At 41.3% G+C, this 15678-nt stretch overlaps 1 protein-coding gene across 1 annotated transcript in view; it reads left to right on the forward strand.

The window, feature by feature from the left end:
• adgrb1a (adhesion G protein-coupled receptor B1a) overlaps positions 1-9915 on the forward strand; it is a 191346-nt gene extending 181431 nt beyond the window's left edge. Inside the window, exons 28-31 of the mRNA XM_072461112.1 lie at positions 2755-3386; positions 7352-7387; positions 7512-7658; positions 9676-9915. Of these exons, the coding sequence (XP_072317213.1) occupies positions 2755-3386; positions 7352-7387; positions 7512-7658; positions 9676-9870 (1010 nt within the window). The 3' untranslated portion in view covers positions 9871-9915. The remainder of the gene's footprint in view (positions 1-2754; positions 3387-7351; positions 7388-7511; positions 7659-9675) is intronic.
• Positions 9916-15678: the final 5763 nt, after the last annotated feature.

Raw genomic sequence — 15678 nt, forward strand, 5'->3', positions numbered from 1 at the left:
AGATAGAGGTTTCAAAAGGACAATGTTAAGATAGAGGTTTCAAAAGGATAATGTGAAGATAGAGGTTTCAAAAGGATAATGATAAGATAGAGGTTTCAAAAGGATAATGTTAAGATAGAGGTTTCAAAAGGACAATGTTAAGATAGAGGTTTCAAAAGGACAATGATAAGATAGAGGTTTCAAAAGGACAATGTGAAGATAGAGTTTTCAAAAGGATAATGATAAGATAGAGGTTTCAAAAGGATAATGATAAGATAAAGGTTTCAAAAGGATAATGTTAAGATAGAGGTTTCAAAAGGATAATGATAAGATAGAGATTTCAAAAGGATAATGTGAAGATAGAGGTTTCAAAAGGACAATGTTAAGATAGAGGTTCCAAAAGGACAATGTTAAGATAGAGGTTTCAAAAGGACAATGAGAAGATAGAGGTTTCAAAAGGACAATGTTAAGATAGAGGTTTCAAAAGGATAATGTGAAGATAGAGGTTTCAAAAGTATAATGTGAAGATAGAGGTTTCAAAAGGATAATGATAAGATAGAGGTTTCAAAAGGATAATGTTAAGATAGAGGTTTCAAAAGGACAATGTTAAGATAGAGGTTTCAAAAGGACAATGATAAGATAGAGGTTTCAAAAGGACAATGTGAAGATAGAGGTTTCAAAAGGATAATGATAAGATAGAGGTTTCAAAAGGATAATGATAAGATAAAGGTTTCAAAAGGATAATGTGAAGATAGAGGTTTCAAAAGTATAATGTGAAGATAGAGGTTTCAAAAGGATAATGATAAGATAGAGGTTTCAAAAGGATAATGTTAAGATAGAGGTTTCAAAAGGACAATGTTAAGATAGAGGTTTCAAAAGGACAATGATAAGATAGAGGTTTCAAAAGGACAATGTGAAGATAGAGGTTTCAAAAGGATAATGATAAGATAGAGGTTTCAAAAGGATAATGATAAGATAAAGGTTTCAAAAGGATAATGTTAAGATAGAGGTTTCAAAAGGATAATGATAAGATAGAGATTTCAAAAGGATAATGTGAAGATAGAGGTTTCAAAAGGACAATGTTAAGATAGAGGTTCCAAAAGGACAATGTTAAGATAGAGGTTTCAAAAGGACAATGTTAAGATAGAGGTTTCAAAAGGATAATGTGAAGATAGAGGTTTCAAAAGTATAATGTGAAGATAGAGGTTTCAAAAGGATAATGATAAGATAGAGGTTTCAAAAGGATAATGTTAAGATAGAGGTTTCAAAAGGACAATGTTAAGATAGAGGTTTCAAAAGGACAATGATAAGATAGAGGTTTCAAAAGGACAATGTGAAGATAGAGGTTTCAAAAGGATAATGATAAGATAGAGGTTTCAAAAGGATAATGATAAGATAAAGGTTTCAAAAGGATAATGTTAAGATAGAGGTTTCAAAAGGATAATGATAAGATAGAGATTTCAAAAGGATAATGTGAAGATAGAGGTTTCAAAAGGACAATGATAAGATAGAGGTTTCAAAAGGATAATGTTAAGATAGAGGTTTCAAAAGGATAATGTGAAGATAGAGGTCTCAAAGGGACAATGATAAGAGAGGTTTCAAAAGGATAATGATAAGATAGAGGTTTCAAAAGGATAATGATAAGATAGAGGTTTCAAAAGGATAATGTGAAGATAGAGGTTTCAAAAGGACAATGATAAGATAGAGGTTTCAAAAGGATAATGTTAAGATAGAGGTTTCAAAAGGATAATGATAAGATAGAGGTTTCAAAAGGATAATGTGAAGATAGAGGTTTCAAAAGGACAATGATAAGATAGAGGTTTCAAAAGGATAATGTTAAGATAGAGGTTTCAAAAGGATAATGTGAAGATAGAGGTTTCAAAGGGACAATGATAAGAGAGGTTTCAAAAGGATAATGATAAGATAGAGGTTTCAAAAGGATAATGATAAGATAGAGGTTTCAAAAGGATAATGTGAAGATAGAGGTTTCAAAAGGACAATGATAAGATAGAGGTTTCAAAAGGATAATGTTAAGATAGAGGTTTCAAAAGGATAATTTGAAGATAGAGGTTTCAAAAGGACAATGATAAGATAGAGGTTTCAAAAGGATAATGTGAAGATAGAGGTTTCAAAAGGATAATGATAAGATAGAGATTTCCGGTTGCTTGCAGCGTAAGAAAATTAGAGATATAATGCCAATTCAAAGATTCTTCCAGTCAGACGTATATTTTAGAGATATACCTTGACAGTTTTGACTGCACTCTTGAGCGCCATCTGCTGTCCGACTTCTCTGAACGCGGGAGTTGATACTACGACCTTCTTGATGTGAGGTGTACCGCCAATCAACCTAATCAGACATGTTGTTTATTGTATGTCTGTGTGTTTGTATTAATGTTCGCTTTTATTCCAGTAAATAACTTCTTATTAAAAGGCGCTGCCAGTTTTAGATCGATGCGGGTATATAATTATATGACATAACCCTGGTCAAAACATCCACATTTTCAGTAAATTGCATTCAATTAACCTGTCCTCTACCTCAGTTTAAATCATCGACCCTTTCATCACAGTTCACGTGCTTCATCAGTGTCTCGTTGGACGCTCAAATTCATGTTATATTGCTTTATTCATCCTCATCCACTGTAGACTTGTGATCGCTTTGACATAAACTAAAACGACTGCAAATGACGTCTCATTGCTTTCCCTTCACATTCCCCCCTTTGGCTCACCCACAGATATCCCTAACCCACTCTCGTCTTCTTATTCTTCTTCCTTCAGGCAAGCGCTCGTCTCTGCAGGGCGACGACAAAGCCTCCACCGGCACTCTGACTCTGCAGAAGGGCTCCAACTTCAACACGATGCCCGCCAGCATGGCCAAAGTGCACCTGCAGAACGTGGCCGACTACACCAGCCACACCCTCACCATGCGGCGGGAGAAGGGCGCCGCCAAGGGCATCAGCACCGAGCTCCCGGGCGCCAAGTCCATCTACATCTGCGACGGCGAACTTTTCAAGCAGCTCGACGGCGAAATGCCCCGAGGGAACGGAGAGGGCAGCAGCGGCGACGGCAAAGGCTACGTCATCATGCCGCCCAACAACACGGGGACGCTAAAGCCGTCGAAAAGCAAGGACGACAAGTACAACATTAACATAGACCAGCTGCCACAAACTCGGCTGATCCACTTGGCGAACCCGGCGACCGGAGAGCCGGGGTTCGGTCTGAAGACTTTGCCCGCGGATCAGGTCAGCGTGTCCTGCTCGGAGCGGGACTCGCCGGCCCATAACCTGCACCAGGGCCTCTCCCGGGACCCCACGATGGCCGCCATGAACGGAGGCGGGGATTCCGGGAACAACTGCGGCGTCATGACGAAGAGCGAGATGGTGTCCACGTTGTCCATGAGCTCGCTGGAGGTAAGAGCAGCTGCTGTCTCCGCTCTTGCATGTCTAAATGTTTGATGACGTCGCGGTCCGAGTTAAAGGCGTGCTATGGGACCTTTCTGGGGAAGGGCTGGCTGTTGCTTTGCCTGAATGTTCCACAGCATGGCATTACGCTGGCTTCTATCAATCTGATTGTTCAATTAGAGGCGTTTTTATTGCTTTGAAAGACACACTTTCATCGTGTGAGCGGGCTCGCCTCTCCACAGATCTGACCCGGAGTGCAACTGAAAGCTTCATTCCCGCTTGTTTCTTCTCTCTGTTTCACACACACTGGCTCTACCCGCTGTGCTTTATAATGCCATACTGTGAAACATCCCCATGGTGACGAGCCGCCTTCACCAGAGGAGTTACACAGTTCAGCCTTCGTAAATCACAGAAGAAGTCGCTTTGATTGGGAGTAATTTAGTGAATAAATCCTCTGTTTCTTCGTCTTTGTCAGCGTGATATTATTCAAAAACATATCTGTCAGTTTGGCATCAGCTATGACCTCCACACCTCCTGTTTATTTTGTATCAGTCAAACCTTTGTTTTTTATATCTCTTCATTTATCAATGTGAATGATGCCCGATGTTCACGTTTCATCACCTTTTGTTTGGTTTGCACAGACATACAGCCATCCATCAACTCAAACATGGAACAGAATATGAAAGCGTGCTATGTTTGGCCATCACGGCTTTAGTGAACTGAGATGAGCGACGAGGGAGGCATACAGCAATTAGTTCTACCACGTAAAGTTAATACCACAAAATAAAAAGGTGTCCGAGGAGAGCTCTGAACGACGGCCCTTTCAAGCCCGGATCTTACTCATGATTAAAGTCCCTGAGATGTGACATTCTCTGTTTAAAGCAGGCTCCGCCTTCACGCTTCAACTGTCAGGCTTAATGGACTAAACCAGGGCTAAACCAGGACTAAACCAGGACTAAACCAGGGCTAAACCAGGACTAAACCAGGACTAAACCAGGACTAAACCAGGGCTAAACCAGGACTAAACCAGGTCTAAACCAGGACTAAACCAGGCTCCACCTTCACGCTTCAACTGTCAGGCTTAATGGACTAAACCAGGGCTAAACCAGGACTAAACCAGGACTAAACCAGGTCTAAACCAGGACTAAACCAGGCTCCGCCTTCACGCTTCAACTGTCAGGCTTAATGGACTAAACCAGGGCTAAACCAGGACTAAACCAGGACTAAACCAGGACTAAACCAGGACTAAACCTGGACTAAACCAGGACTAAACCAGGTCTAAACCAGGACTAAACCAGGTCTAAACCAGCACTAAACCAGGGCTAAACCAGGTCTAAACCAGGACTAAACCAGGCTCCGCCTTCACGCTTCAACTGTCAGGCTTAATGGACTAAACCAGGGCTAAACCAGGACTAAACCAGGACTAAACCAGGACTAAACCAGGACTAAACCAGGTCTAAACCAGGACTAAACCAGGCTCCGCCTTCACGCTTCAACTGTCAGGCTTAATGGACTAAACCAGGGCTAAACCAGGACTAAACCAGGACTAAACCAGGGCTAAACCAGGACTAAACCAGGGCTAAACCTGGACTAAACCAGGACTAAACCAGGTCTAAACCAGGACTAAACCAGGTCTAAACCAGGACTAAACCAGGTCTAAACCAGGGCTAAACCAGAACTAAACCAGGACTAAACCAGGTCTAAACCAGGACTAAACCAGGTCTAAACCAGGACTAAACCAGGCTCCGCCTTCACGCTTCAACTGTCAGGCTTAATGGACTAAACCAGGGCTAAACCAGGACTAAACCAGGGCTAAACCTGGAATAAACCAGGACTAAACCAGGTCTAAACCAGGACTAAACTAGGTCTAAACCAGCACTAAACCAGGTCTAAACCAGCACTAAACCAGGACTAAACCAGGACTAAACCAAGTCTAAACCAGGACTAAACCAGGACTAAACCAGGTCTAAACCAGGACTAAACCAGGTCTAAACCAGCACTAAACCAGGTCTAAACCCGGACTAAACCAGGACTAGACCAGGACTAAACCAGGACTAAACTAGTACTCAACCAGGTCTAAACAAGGACTAAACCAGGACTAAACTAGGACTACACCAGGACTAAACCAGGACTAAACCAGGACTAAACTAGGACTAAACCAGAACTAAACCATGACTAAACCAAGACTAAACCAGATCTAAACCAGGACTAAACCAGGAATAGACCAGGACTAAACCAGGACTAAACTAGGACCAAACCAGGTCTAAACCAGGACTAAACCAGGCTCCGCCTTCACGCTTCAACTGTCAGGTTTAATGGACTAAACCAGGGCTAAACCAGGACTAAACCAGGACCTTAACCCAGACCTTAACCAGGACCTTAACCAGGTCTAAACTAGGACTAAACCAGGACTAAACCAGGACTAAACCAGGACTAGACCAGGACTAAACCAGGACCTTAACCCGGACTAAACTAATTCTTAGCCAGGACTGAACTGGGCTAAACCAAGACTAAACCAAGACTAAACCAAGACTAAACCAGGACTAAACTATATTTTTAATCTGCATCAAGCTATTTTACTCTGATTTAATAAATTAAAACAACAAATGTATAATTCTAAACAGAAATATAGTAAATCATGTATTAATATATTTATTTTAAAACAATTGAGCATTTGGACATCTTCCGTGGAGCACTCCAGAACAAAAGACCTAAACTCTTCCTCTGAAGTGCTCTCCAGTTGTTAAATGTAAAGTTCACACCAAAGGTTAGTCTTCACTGAGGCAGCAGCAGCAGCAGCAGCAGCAGCAGCAGCAGCAGCAGCAGCAGCAGCAGCAGCAGCAGCAGCAGCAGCAGCAGCAGCAGCAGCAGCAGCAGCAGCAGCAGCGTTAGACGTTAAAGGGATCTGGATGCGCGCCCGTTGGTGTCTCTTCACTGGAGGGCAGAGTCACCACGGTAACGCCATGCGATCCGGCAGCTGCCACGTCCGCCGAGCCGCCGCGGGTCAGGCTGTCCTCCGCCGCGCCGGGAGAACTTAAAGGGCACGCTCGCAATCTGTTAACGGCAAACTCAGGCCAAAACAGCTGCTAAAGTGTATGAACCAAACTAGAATTCTCAAAAATATGTGTTGGCTTTAAATGTATTTTATTTTTATTTTTAACCAGTTGATCCTTTTTTTTGCTCCAAGAAATAAAACAAAATCTTGTTGTTCTTGTTATTTTTTATTTATTTTTTTTAGATTTTTTTTTCACAAATGAAAAAATCTCAAAATGTTATGTTCACATTTAAATTGGTTTTCTTTTTTTTTTTTTTCCATCAGTTGGTCTCAAACAAATAAACAAAATAAAACAAAGTAAACGTTTTTCGTTTTTCCTCCAAAAAACCCTCAAATTTGCCTGTATTTTTGTTGTTGTAGTCTTGTTTATAGACTTTGTATTGTCATAATTTAAAGATCTGGGTTAGTCCTAGTTTAGTCCTGATTTGCAGACCCGGTTTAGCCCTGGTTTATAATTCAAAATTCCTGAAAAATATATGTCCACGTTTAATAGGAAAAACACCTGAAAAATATTTAGCTTTCTGCGAACCAGCAAAAATCAAAAACCTGACTTTTTTATTTGATTTACCTGTATATTTTCACATTAGATTATATTTCTTTATTTTTCACTCTAATAAGAAGCACCTCAAAAATCCACCTGGCTCTCCGTGTTCTAGCCGTAATAATCTGAAGTTAAAACAGGGCAAACAAAAGACAACATGGATCAAAAACTGTTTCGTCAAAGCCTGAACATTCACATTTATTAATACCCTCCAATATATAAACCTGTTTAACACCAGTCTTGTCTTGTTTATTTTATTTATTAACAAATCTCTCAGCTATTTTCTTCTTTTGTCTATGAAACAGAAGAGTACGAGCCCTTTAAGACAAACTGTACACACAAACCCAAACCTTTAATCTGTGTCTCATCTTCCCCCAGAGACGAAAATCACGCTATGCAGAGCTTGACTTTGAGGTAAATCTAGTCTCTCTTTTTTTTGTTTTTTTTGTTTAAAACGTGTCCAGATCAAAACAAGCTCTTTATTTTGGGCGAGTTCTTAGCCTTTTTTGAGTAAACCCGGTGGTGTTCTGTGCCGTAGAAGATAATGCACACGAGGAAACGGCACCAGGACATGTTTCAGGAGCTCAACAGGAGGACGCACACTGATAGAGACTCTCCTCCTGAAGGCAAAGCGGCCAAAAGATGGAGTGTGTCCTCAGCCAGCAGTGACAAGACCAACATGAGTGTAAATAAACCACGCCTCCTGCCCCGCCCCCTTTCCCCCCACCCCCTTATATATAGAGTTCGATTTTTAGTAACGTTTCTGCGGTACGGTCCAACTGGTGACACTTTATAACAAATATACTCAGTTTAGCATGAACAAAGACGTGATTCTTAACAAACAGTTTATTAAAAAGAGCTGCAGCGCTTAATCTGAATAATCATCGTAATTATAACTGGACCAGCATTTTCAGAGTGTAAAACGTCTACAATCTACATTTTTTTAAGACTCAAAAAGCAACTAAACTGTCTCAGTTGCGCCGAGAGATATAACTTTTGCGCTTGTAGGGCTGCACGAGTCTGGGGGGAAAATGGAATTGCGTGTGATCAGATAATTGCGATTTATGTTCAATAAGTGGGATTGAGTTCAGTTTGCACATTGTCAACGACTCCAGGAGATTGAACGTTTGAGAGACTGAAATATGGACTCATAATAAACTAGAATACATTTGTAGATGTTTAAACCAGATTTTCCCTATTAAATACAGGATCTTTATAGCTTTAGCTTTAGCACATTAGATAACTGCAGTCATTTGGATTTGATAATTGCACCAAATCAAACTATTCCAAATAATTAAAATATTCCAAATATTAGACAAATATCGCATAATTCAGAGTGAGTACAGTATCTGCAGATGTAGGGCATTCGAAACGTCCTTTTACACACTTAGCTTAGCACACACTGTAGCGCAGACAGTTTAGCGCACTTAGCTTAGCGCACATAGTTTAGCGTGTACAGTTTTAGCGTGCACAGTTTCAGCGTGCAGAGTTTTAGCGCACACAGTTTTAGCGCGCACAGTTTAGCGCTCGTGCGGGCGTCTTCTTTGGGGTCGCCGGCCTCCACAGAGCTGGCTCCATGTTGGCCTGTAGCTGCATCTCCATGGCACCAGTTGATTTCTTCAGACATGATCCATCTCGCTCTCGGGCTCCATTCATCCCACAGTTTTGGACTCTCTAGCGCGTCCGCCGGCCTTTGCTCGGCGTCGCAGGCAAAACTACTGAACGGAGGCGGTGTTACCTCGGCGACTTTCAGTAAACGGGTTCTCACAGACGCCGTCAAAGATAATGAGTCATTAGTACATTTAGTATGTTAGTAGTACGCCTCCTTTTGTATGCCAAATATTGTGTGTAAAAGTGAGTTTAGTTTTGCACTCTTAAAAGTAATGCTATCGTAAAACGTGCAGCAGTTATGGTCTAAAGGCAACATTTAAAAGGCAAAGGATATTGACAATCAGTGGTGGAATTTAACAGAGTAAAAAAAAGTTATTTTGTTTTATTTTTACCTTGCTACATTTGAGAGCAGGTCTCTGTACTTTCTACTCCACTGAACTGAACTCAAAAGTAAAAAGTACTCTCTGTACGTCTTTTCTGGCACCTTCATGACAATCAACTGCCTAAAGCTTTTGAGATCGAGCCCCAGCGTTGACCAAACAGAGATATAAACTTTACAGTTGAAAAAATGGAAGTTGAATAGAATCGCTTTTGTTGACCAAAGATCAGCACAACACAAGAGCAAAACTGCTACATTCAATGCTTAAACAGATCTCCAAATCTGTTTCATACTTTAACAACTTTTTGACCCTTTAAGTACATTTTTGAATAAGCTCTTCAAAACTTACACTAATGTAGATTTTGAATGTGCTACTTATACTTGTATAGCTGTACTTTTACTGCAAAATGGAGCGCTTTATTCCACCACTGTTGACAATTGCATTTATACAGCTTTATATAGCTTTACTTACATTTACTTAACATACTTATGTCTATTATAACCTATTATGCAGCTTGTTTAATAGTCTACTGTACTGCTAATGTTAATTGTACGTTTGAAAAGATAAAACTGCAATAACAATCATCGTTAGCTCGCCGCTTTACCTAACGTTAGCGAACTTAGCATCAAATACCGCGCGGTCAGTCATCGAACCCCCGAAGAGATCGCCGCGGTCCCCAAACCGTTCTGACGTGTTGTTGTGTGTGTGTAGGACAAGCAGCAGACCCCGAGTAAGAGGGCCTGGGAGGGCATCCGGAAGCCCCACTCGCCCCCGTCCTGGGTGCGCAAGGACCTGGAGACGGTGGCGGCGTCGCCCCTGGAGCTCCAGGCCGTGGAGTGGGAGAAGAACAGCGCCACCATTCCTCTCGTGGGACAGGAGATAATGGACCTGCAAACCGAGGTGTAAAACGGGCCCCGAAAACCTCCCGACATAACAATCCACCACAAACGAAAGACGGACGAAGCAGGTTGCATAAAAGGTACGCTTGCCCCGGCGCCGCGGGGGAAGGAGGCGCGGCGCGGGGAGGAAACATTTCGGGAAAAGAGAGATCGCGAACACGGCGTCGCGGGAAATTCGCTCGCTGCTTTGTCCTTTGGAAAAGTGGACGGATGCGTACGACTCAAACCGAATCCACGATTGAATCCACGCAGCGTTTTACCCCTCGTATAAACTCACCTGCCGCCGTTGAGCTCATTCGTTTTGGCGAAGTCGCGCTGTGTTTCCGCTCTCTCTTTCCGACGAATCGTTCTCGAAAACTGAAGAATCTGTCTGTGACGTACCGACGCTACAAACAAGTTCTCCCGTTGGCGCTCTCGCTGAGGAAAACTCTCTTTTTTTGGGACAAAGTCGCGACTCTCGTTTGCCGAAGGGAGATAAACGTTTTTGCAGGCTGCCTTCTCCACACCGAACACTAGAGGCACTAGAGCTGACCGACCCCTCCCCCAAAAGAGATGCTCAAACAGGGCCTCTGTGAAGAAGAAGAAGAAGAAGAAGAAGAAGAAGAAGAAGAAGAAGAAGAAGAAGAAGAAGAAGAAGAAGAAGAAGAAGAAGAAGAAGAAGAAGAAGAAGAAGAAGAAGAAGAAGAAGAAGAAGAAGAAGAAGAAGAAGAAGAAGAAGAAGAAGAAGAAGAAGAAGAAGAAGAAGAAGAAGAAGAAGAAGAACTCCGCTCACCGATTGGACCGCGGACAGTACGAAGCGCGTCCACGGGAGCCGGGAACGTCGAAACTGGAAGAGCGGCTGAATCTAGATCTATAAATATCTTTACGGGGGAAAAACGGCGGGAACGCGATCGAGGAGAAAGCACAAGGCTCTCGACGGAGTCCCAATGTACAGCAATGTAATTAATTCAACAGAGTTCTACAGAATGGATTTTAGCCTATAAATATCTTTCTTACCGTGCTTGGGGATAGCTGTTATCATTATTATGAATATGACCCATGTTTATTCTGGTACTGACCCCACATCGCGGCCCCCCTTCTTGCGGCCCCACCCTCACACCCCGCCCACCGTCCCATATCCGGGATGTTATGTATCGCAATGTAAACCGTGTGTGTTTTGATATCACCTCCACCACTACTTCCCCCCCGTCCAGAAGCGTATTTGTCTAAAAATAAAAATAAAACGACGTACCTCTCATGAACTTTGACCCCAGCAGTAACCCGCCCACCTCTTTTTATTTTCCCGGGGTCGACTCTTTGTTAATGTACAGTTTTCAGAGCACAAAATGAATGTGTCTTATTTCTAATAAAAAGCATATCTCTATAATTAAAGCGGTCTAATGGTCATGCTTTTCTTGTCGGGCCACAGCCACGCCCTCTACATTTGCACAGGCGCCGCAGCAACATAACAAGGACTTTAGCCCGTCACTCAAGCTGGACCTGAACGGGAGCGAGGGGAGACCCGGGTTCAAGCAGGAAGTCTGACTCTGGCAGTGTAGCAAAGGTTCATAGAAAGTGTCTCCAAGTTGGAATTTTCCTGTTTTTGAATGACTATTTGCGCATGAGCCTTAAGCTAGCTCAGCAGACCCATCCAACTCTTTCATTTTGCACTGAACAAAAGAAAAAACTGTCTTTTCCTTGTAACAACAGGCATTTAAGACAATTTAATCAGAAATATCTTTGCTGATTAACTGGCCCGTGGTTAGTTCCCCGCTGGCATACACCTTTACTCAAAGTGCCCCCTACAGGTTGGGCGACTCATTGAACTAAAATGCAATTAAGATATATCTTTGCTTATTTCAATTATTTTGAATTTTGCAAAAAAAAATACTGGATTTTTTTTTTTTTATCACAGAATAGCACATTTCTTTAGGTTTTTTAATTTCCCTTCACTCTTATAATGTCCCCTTTTTTTTCTGACAAATAAAAATATATGAGAGCAGCTTTATTTTACTGAATTAATGTTTAGAAAGTCAAAAAAGTTGTTTCTTTGTGTAAATTATGCTTATTATTTGACTGGAACAAGTCACTTCCTGTAATTTTCTACAGATTTTTTAACGTTTTCACCACAAATACCTGCTCGATTGGTGAAAAACTATCATTTATACATACAACAGGTATAAATACACCAAACAAAGTCAAAATTACAACGTCATACGCACTTTGACACTACATAACTGCTCAGCTCTTTCTTTAGTATTGCTCACTTACACATGCGGTGTGTAAGTGAGCAACATCATCCCAATTATTCACCTTAATGAGTTTACAAGCACTTTGTACGACTAGCAGAGAATTAAACGCTGTATAATTAGACGCAGACAGCGCACAATGGACTCATTTTCACCCTAAGATTCTTTTACAATACATCTGTACCTGAATGAAACAGATTTGACTTTACTGCAAGAATTAAATTTGGAAAAGCCCCTTTAACACATTAAACAGTCTGATCTTCTGCCTGGTTACTCCTGAAGACCCTGAAGGTTCCTGGGCCGTTCTACGTTCATCGTTCTGTTTTTTCTCAATATACACTTACATAAAACTATAATGTTACAACAGTGAAGAGTAAGGGCAAAATAATCCCAAAAGGACACTTAAAATAAAGGATTACGATAGATGACTGACCTCTGACCCTCGAATGTATACAAGTGCACCAAGGGGAACACACGAAGAAGACATGAAATACAGAAGACGTGACCGGAGGACCGAGACAGCACAGTAAGGTACTAGTAAAGTACACCAGGTATGTACTTTTGTGTAAGTACAATACAGTAGTACACAAACACCCAAAGATCTTGAAAGCGTCATGGTGTCTCCGTGCTCTGCCTCTGGACACCTCGACGACACGTGTGGTCTCCTGTGACACGCCCTTGCTCCCGCCCCTCCCGTCTGCTCCTCTCAGGTTAAAGGTCACGCAGGGAGCACGGACCGCCACGAGCTCCAGCGAAACGTATTCATCCAACAAAGTCTTCAAAAACACGTTAGGAGTTGTGTTTAGGAGTCATTTAAAGCGCCCCCTACAGGCCGGACGGCTCGTTGATCTAAAATGCAGTTAAGGTAAATATATTTTGAATTTTGCAAACAGATTCTTAACATTTTATCCCAGAATAGCAAATTATTTAGGTTTATAATTGCACTTCCTGTTTGTAATTGATGACATCACATTAGGAAATTTCCCAGCAAAACACTGGGCCAAAACTCATCTAATGTCACTTTCATTTTATTTGACAAATAAAAATATATGCGAGCGACTTTATTTTGTTGAATTAATGTTTAGAGAGTCAAAAAACGTGTTTCTTTCTGTAAATTCTGCCTAAACTTTGTCTGGAATGAGTGTCCCTGGTGTGATGTCACTTCCTGTAATTTTCTACCAATTTTTCAACGTTTTCTCCACAAATACCTGCTCGATTGGTGTAAAAGTATAATTTATAAGTACAACAGGTATAAATACACCAAATAAAGTCATAATTAGAACATCGTAAAAACCCGTCAGAGGCACTTTAAGTCGCTGCTTTGATGCTTCTATAATCTGTCATTTGTGTTTCATTTTACAATGACATTAAATCATACAAGATTTTTATCATACTGTAAATATCACATCAGAACTATACTCTACTGCCCCCTGATGGTTTCCAAAGAAAGATGATAAGAAAAGGGAAAAGAACACAGCATAATATGTTCAATTAATGATGTGAAACTTTCAGATTAACGTATTAAATTAAAAATATGATTCATTATAGTAGATGTGGAGAATATTTTTTTTTAAGACTGAAAATGTACTGCCAGACAAACATAGTACGTTATTATTGTGCATCACCTCTCCCTAAATACATTTCTCACAAAAACCTCATATAAATTAATTTGAAAAAAGAGTGTGAATTCACCATATTTTCCGGTCTCGCCTGATTTCTTCGCCGTTACGTTCCCTGTGAAAGTCAACGAGCTGTTTACGAACATCCTCACACTTCTCTAATGTCACAATAACTCAAAGTCCTCGTTAACAATGCTAATTAACCTTTAGTTGATATTTTCTCTGCGTCAACTGCGTCTCGACCTGCCCGCGCACCTTTACTCTTCCAGTCAACCGCTGTACTAACGCGGCGTCCTTCTGAGCTGCCAATTGCCATCGCTTCAGCTCGTTTTGTCCCACCCGGGCCGCCGTAGTGCGCGTCATCAGCGTCCGTCCAAACGCATTAACCGCATGTCGTTAATTTGACCATCAGCTAACATTAGCCGCTCTGTGGCCGTGTCCTGGCGTGACCGGACCGCCGCCGCTAATGGCCCCGCGTGAGCTTATGTGGCGGAGGGGCAGATTATAAGGCTCTGTGTGCATAACCTGAGCAGATGTGTTCCCGCCCCCGACACTGACGCCGTTTAGAGGGACATTAGCTTCTTTTTAACCTTAGTAACTTCTGCAAACGGGTGTGAGATCGCCCGAGCCAAACTGAGAAGTGGAAAGAGTACATTTGGGACTGGGAGAGCTGGGAGAACTTTTAGAAATCAAATTGTATGTGTACAGCACAAGTCACAAAGGCAAGGCTCAAAGCCGTACCAACTACATTTAACCTGTTACCACCCACCTGTCCGCCGGCGAACATTTTCTATATCTCAAATATTCTCTTACATCATCACTTTTATTTCCGTGGTCAATACCAGCAAGCCATACATCATTTTAAAGCTTATTTTCTCAGCAAAACGAATATGTCATTGATTTACATTGAATAATATGCCCCAAGAAGCAATTGCCAATAGTTTGTGAGAAAGTCTCAACTTTTACAAACGCATGTCCTACCTGTTTGCTGTTTATGATGGATGAAACGGCTTTAATTCTGTACATCCTTGTACTCAGTCTGTCCGTAAGGAATCATTGAAAAACAATATCCACTTGTATTTTTCCTGAAGTTATCCGATTTCGAGATATTGTCAAGTAAACAAACTTTTCTTAGTTTCTCGCCGGACGAGAATGCGCTTGTCCGGCGCATTTCTCCGTCCATAACAAATTACCTGTTTGACTTATACGATAGTGTTTGACATCGATCTCTTCCTTAGACTGTTACCTACAGAATGAGACCATCCACGAATTTTTCTGTCACCGGATTTGTTTGCTACAGCCTCCGGAGGAAAAAAATTTGGCGCTTCCGAAGCGCGCGTCCATCTTTGTTTTTAGCCCTTAGCTTCTGCTAACAGGCACGCAGGAGACTTTGAGTGACATATTATTCTAGCCAATGAGGAGACCTTTTTCCTGATAGGCGGGACAAAGGCCTTATTGACACAGAATCTTCTGTATTCTCGTGCGTAATGCTCCGGGAAGGCTGTAAAGAGCCAGATTTCTCGGCAGGATTTTGCGCATAACGTTTTCTGAGTTTATTAGCCTTTTGGACGTGCATTTTGTTAGATATATGTATTATTATACCAATATATACAAAATATTATATATATATATATATATATATATTTTAACCTCTATATGGGAAATTCATGGGTAAACTCATATTTACACATTTTCACATTTTTTTTTTTTAGCGGTTATAATTGCTATTAGTGGCCTACAAAACATCAAAATGTATGTTTTATGATCATAGAGGAGCTGAAATTGTAATAAAACAGTTTGGCACAGTTGGCACATATTTGGATCACTTGTTCTGAATATACTTTTTGATACAAAAAGGTCAACAGCACCAAAATGCCTGTTCCTAGAGATCTGAAACTTTACACAGTTGTTGTCAACAAGATAAACATCATGTACAGTGAACAGCATAAACACACAATGAAGTATGTC

The sequence above is a fragment of the Eucyclogobius newberryi genome, unplaced genomic scaffold, assembly GCF_026437365.1.
Source record: "Eucyclogobius newberryi isolate DKJ021-1_F unplaced genomic scaffold, fEucNew1.0.hap1 SCAF_3, whole genome shotgun sequence".
Taxonomy (NCBI): domain Eukaryota; kingdom Metazoa; phylum Chordata; class Actinopteri; order Gobiiformes; family Gobiidae; genus Eucyclogobius; species Eucyclogobius newberryi.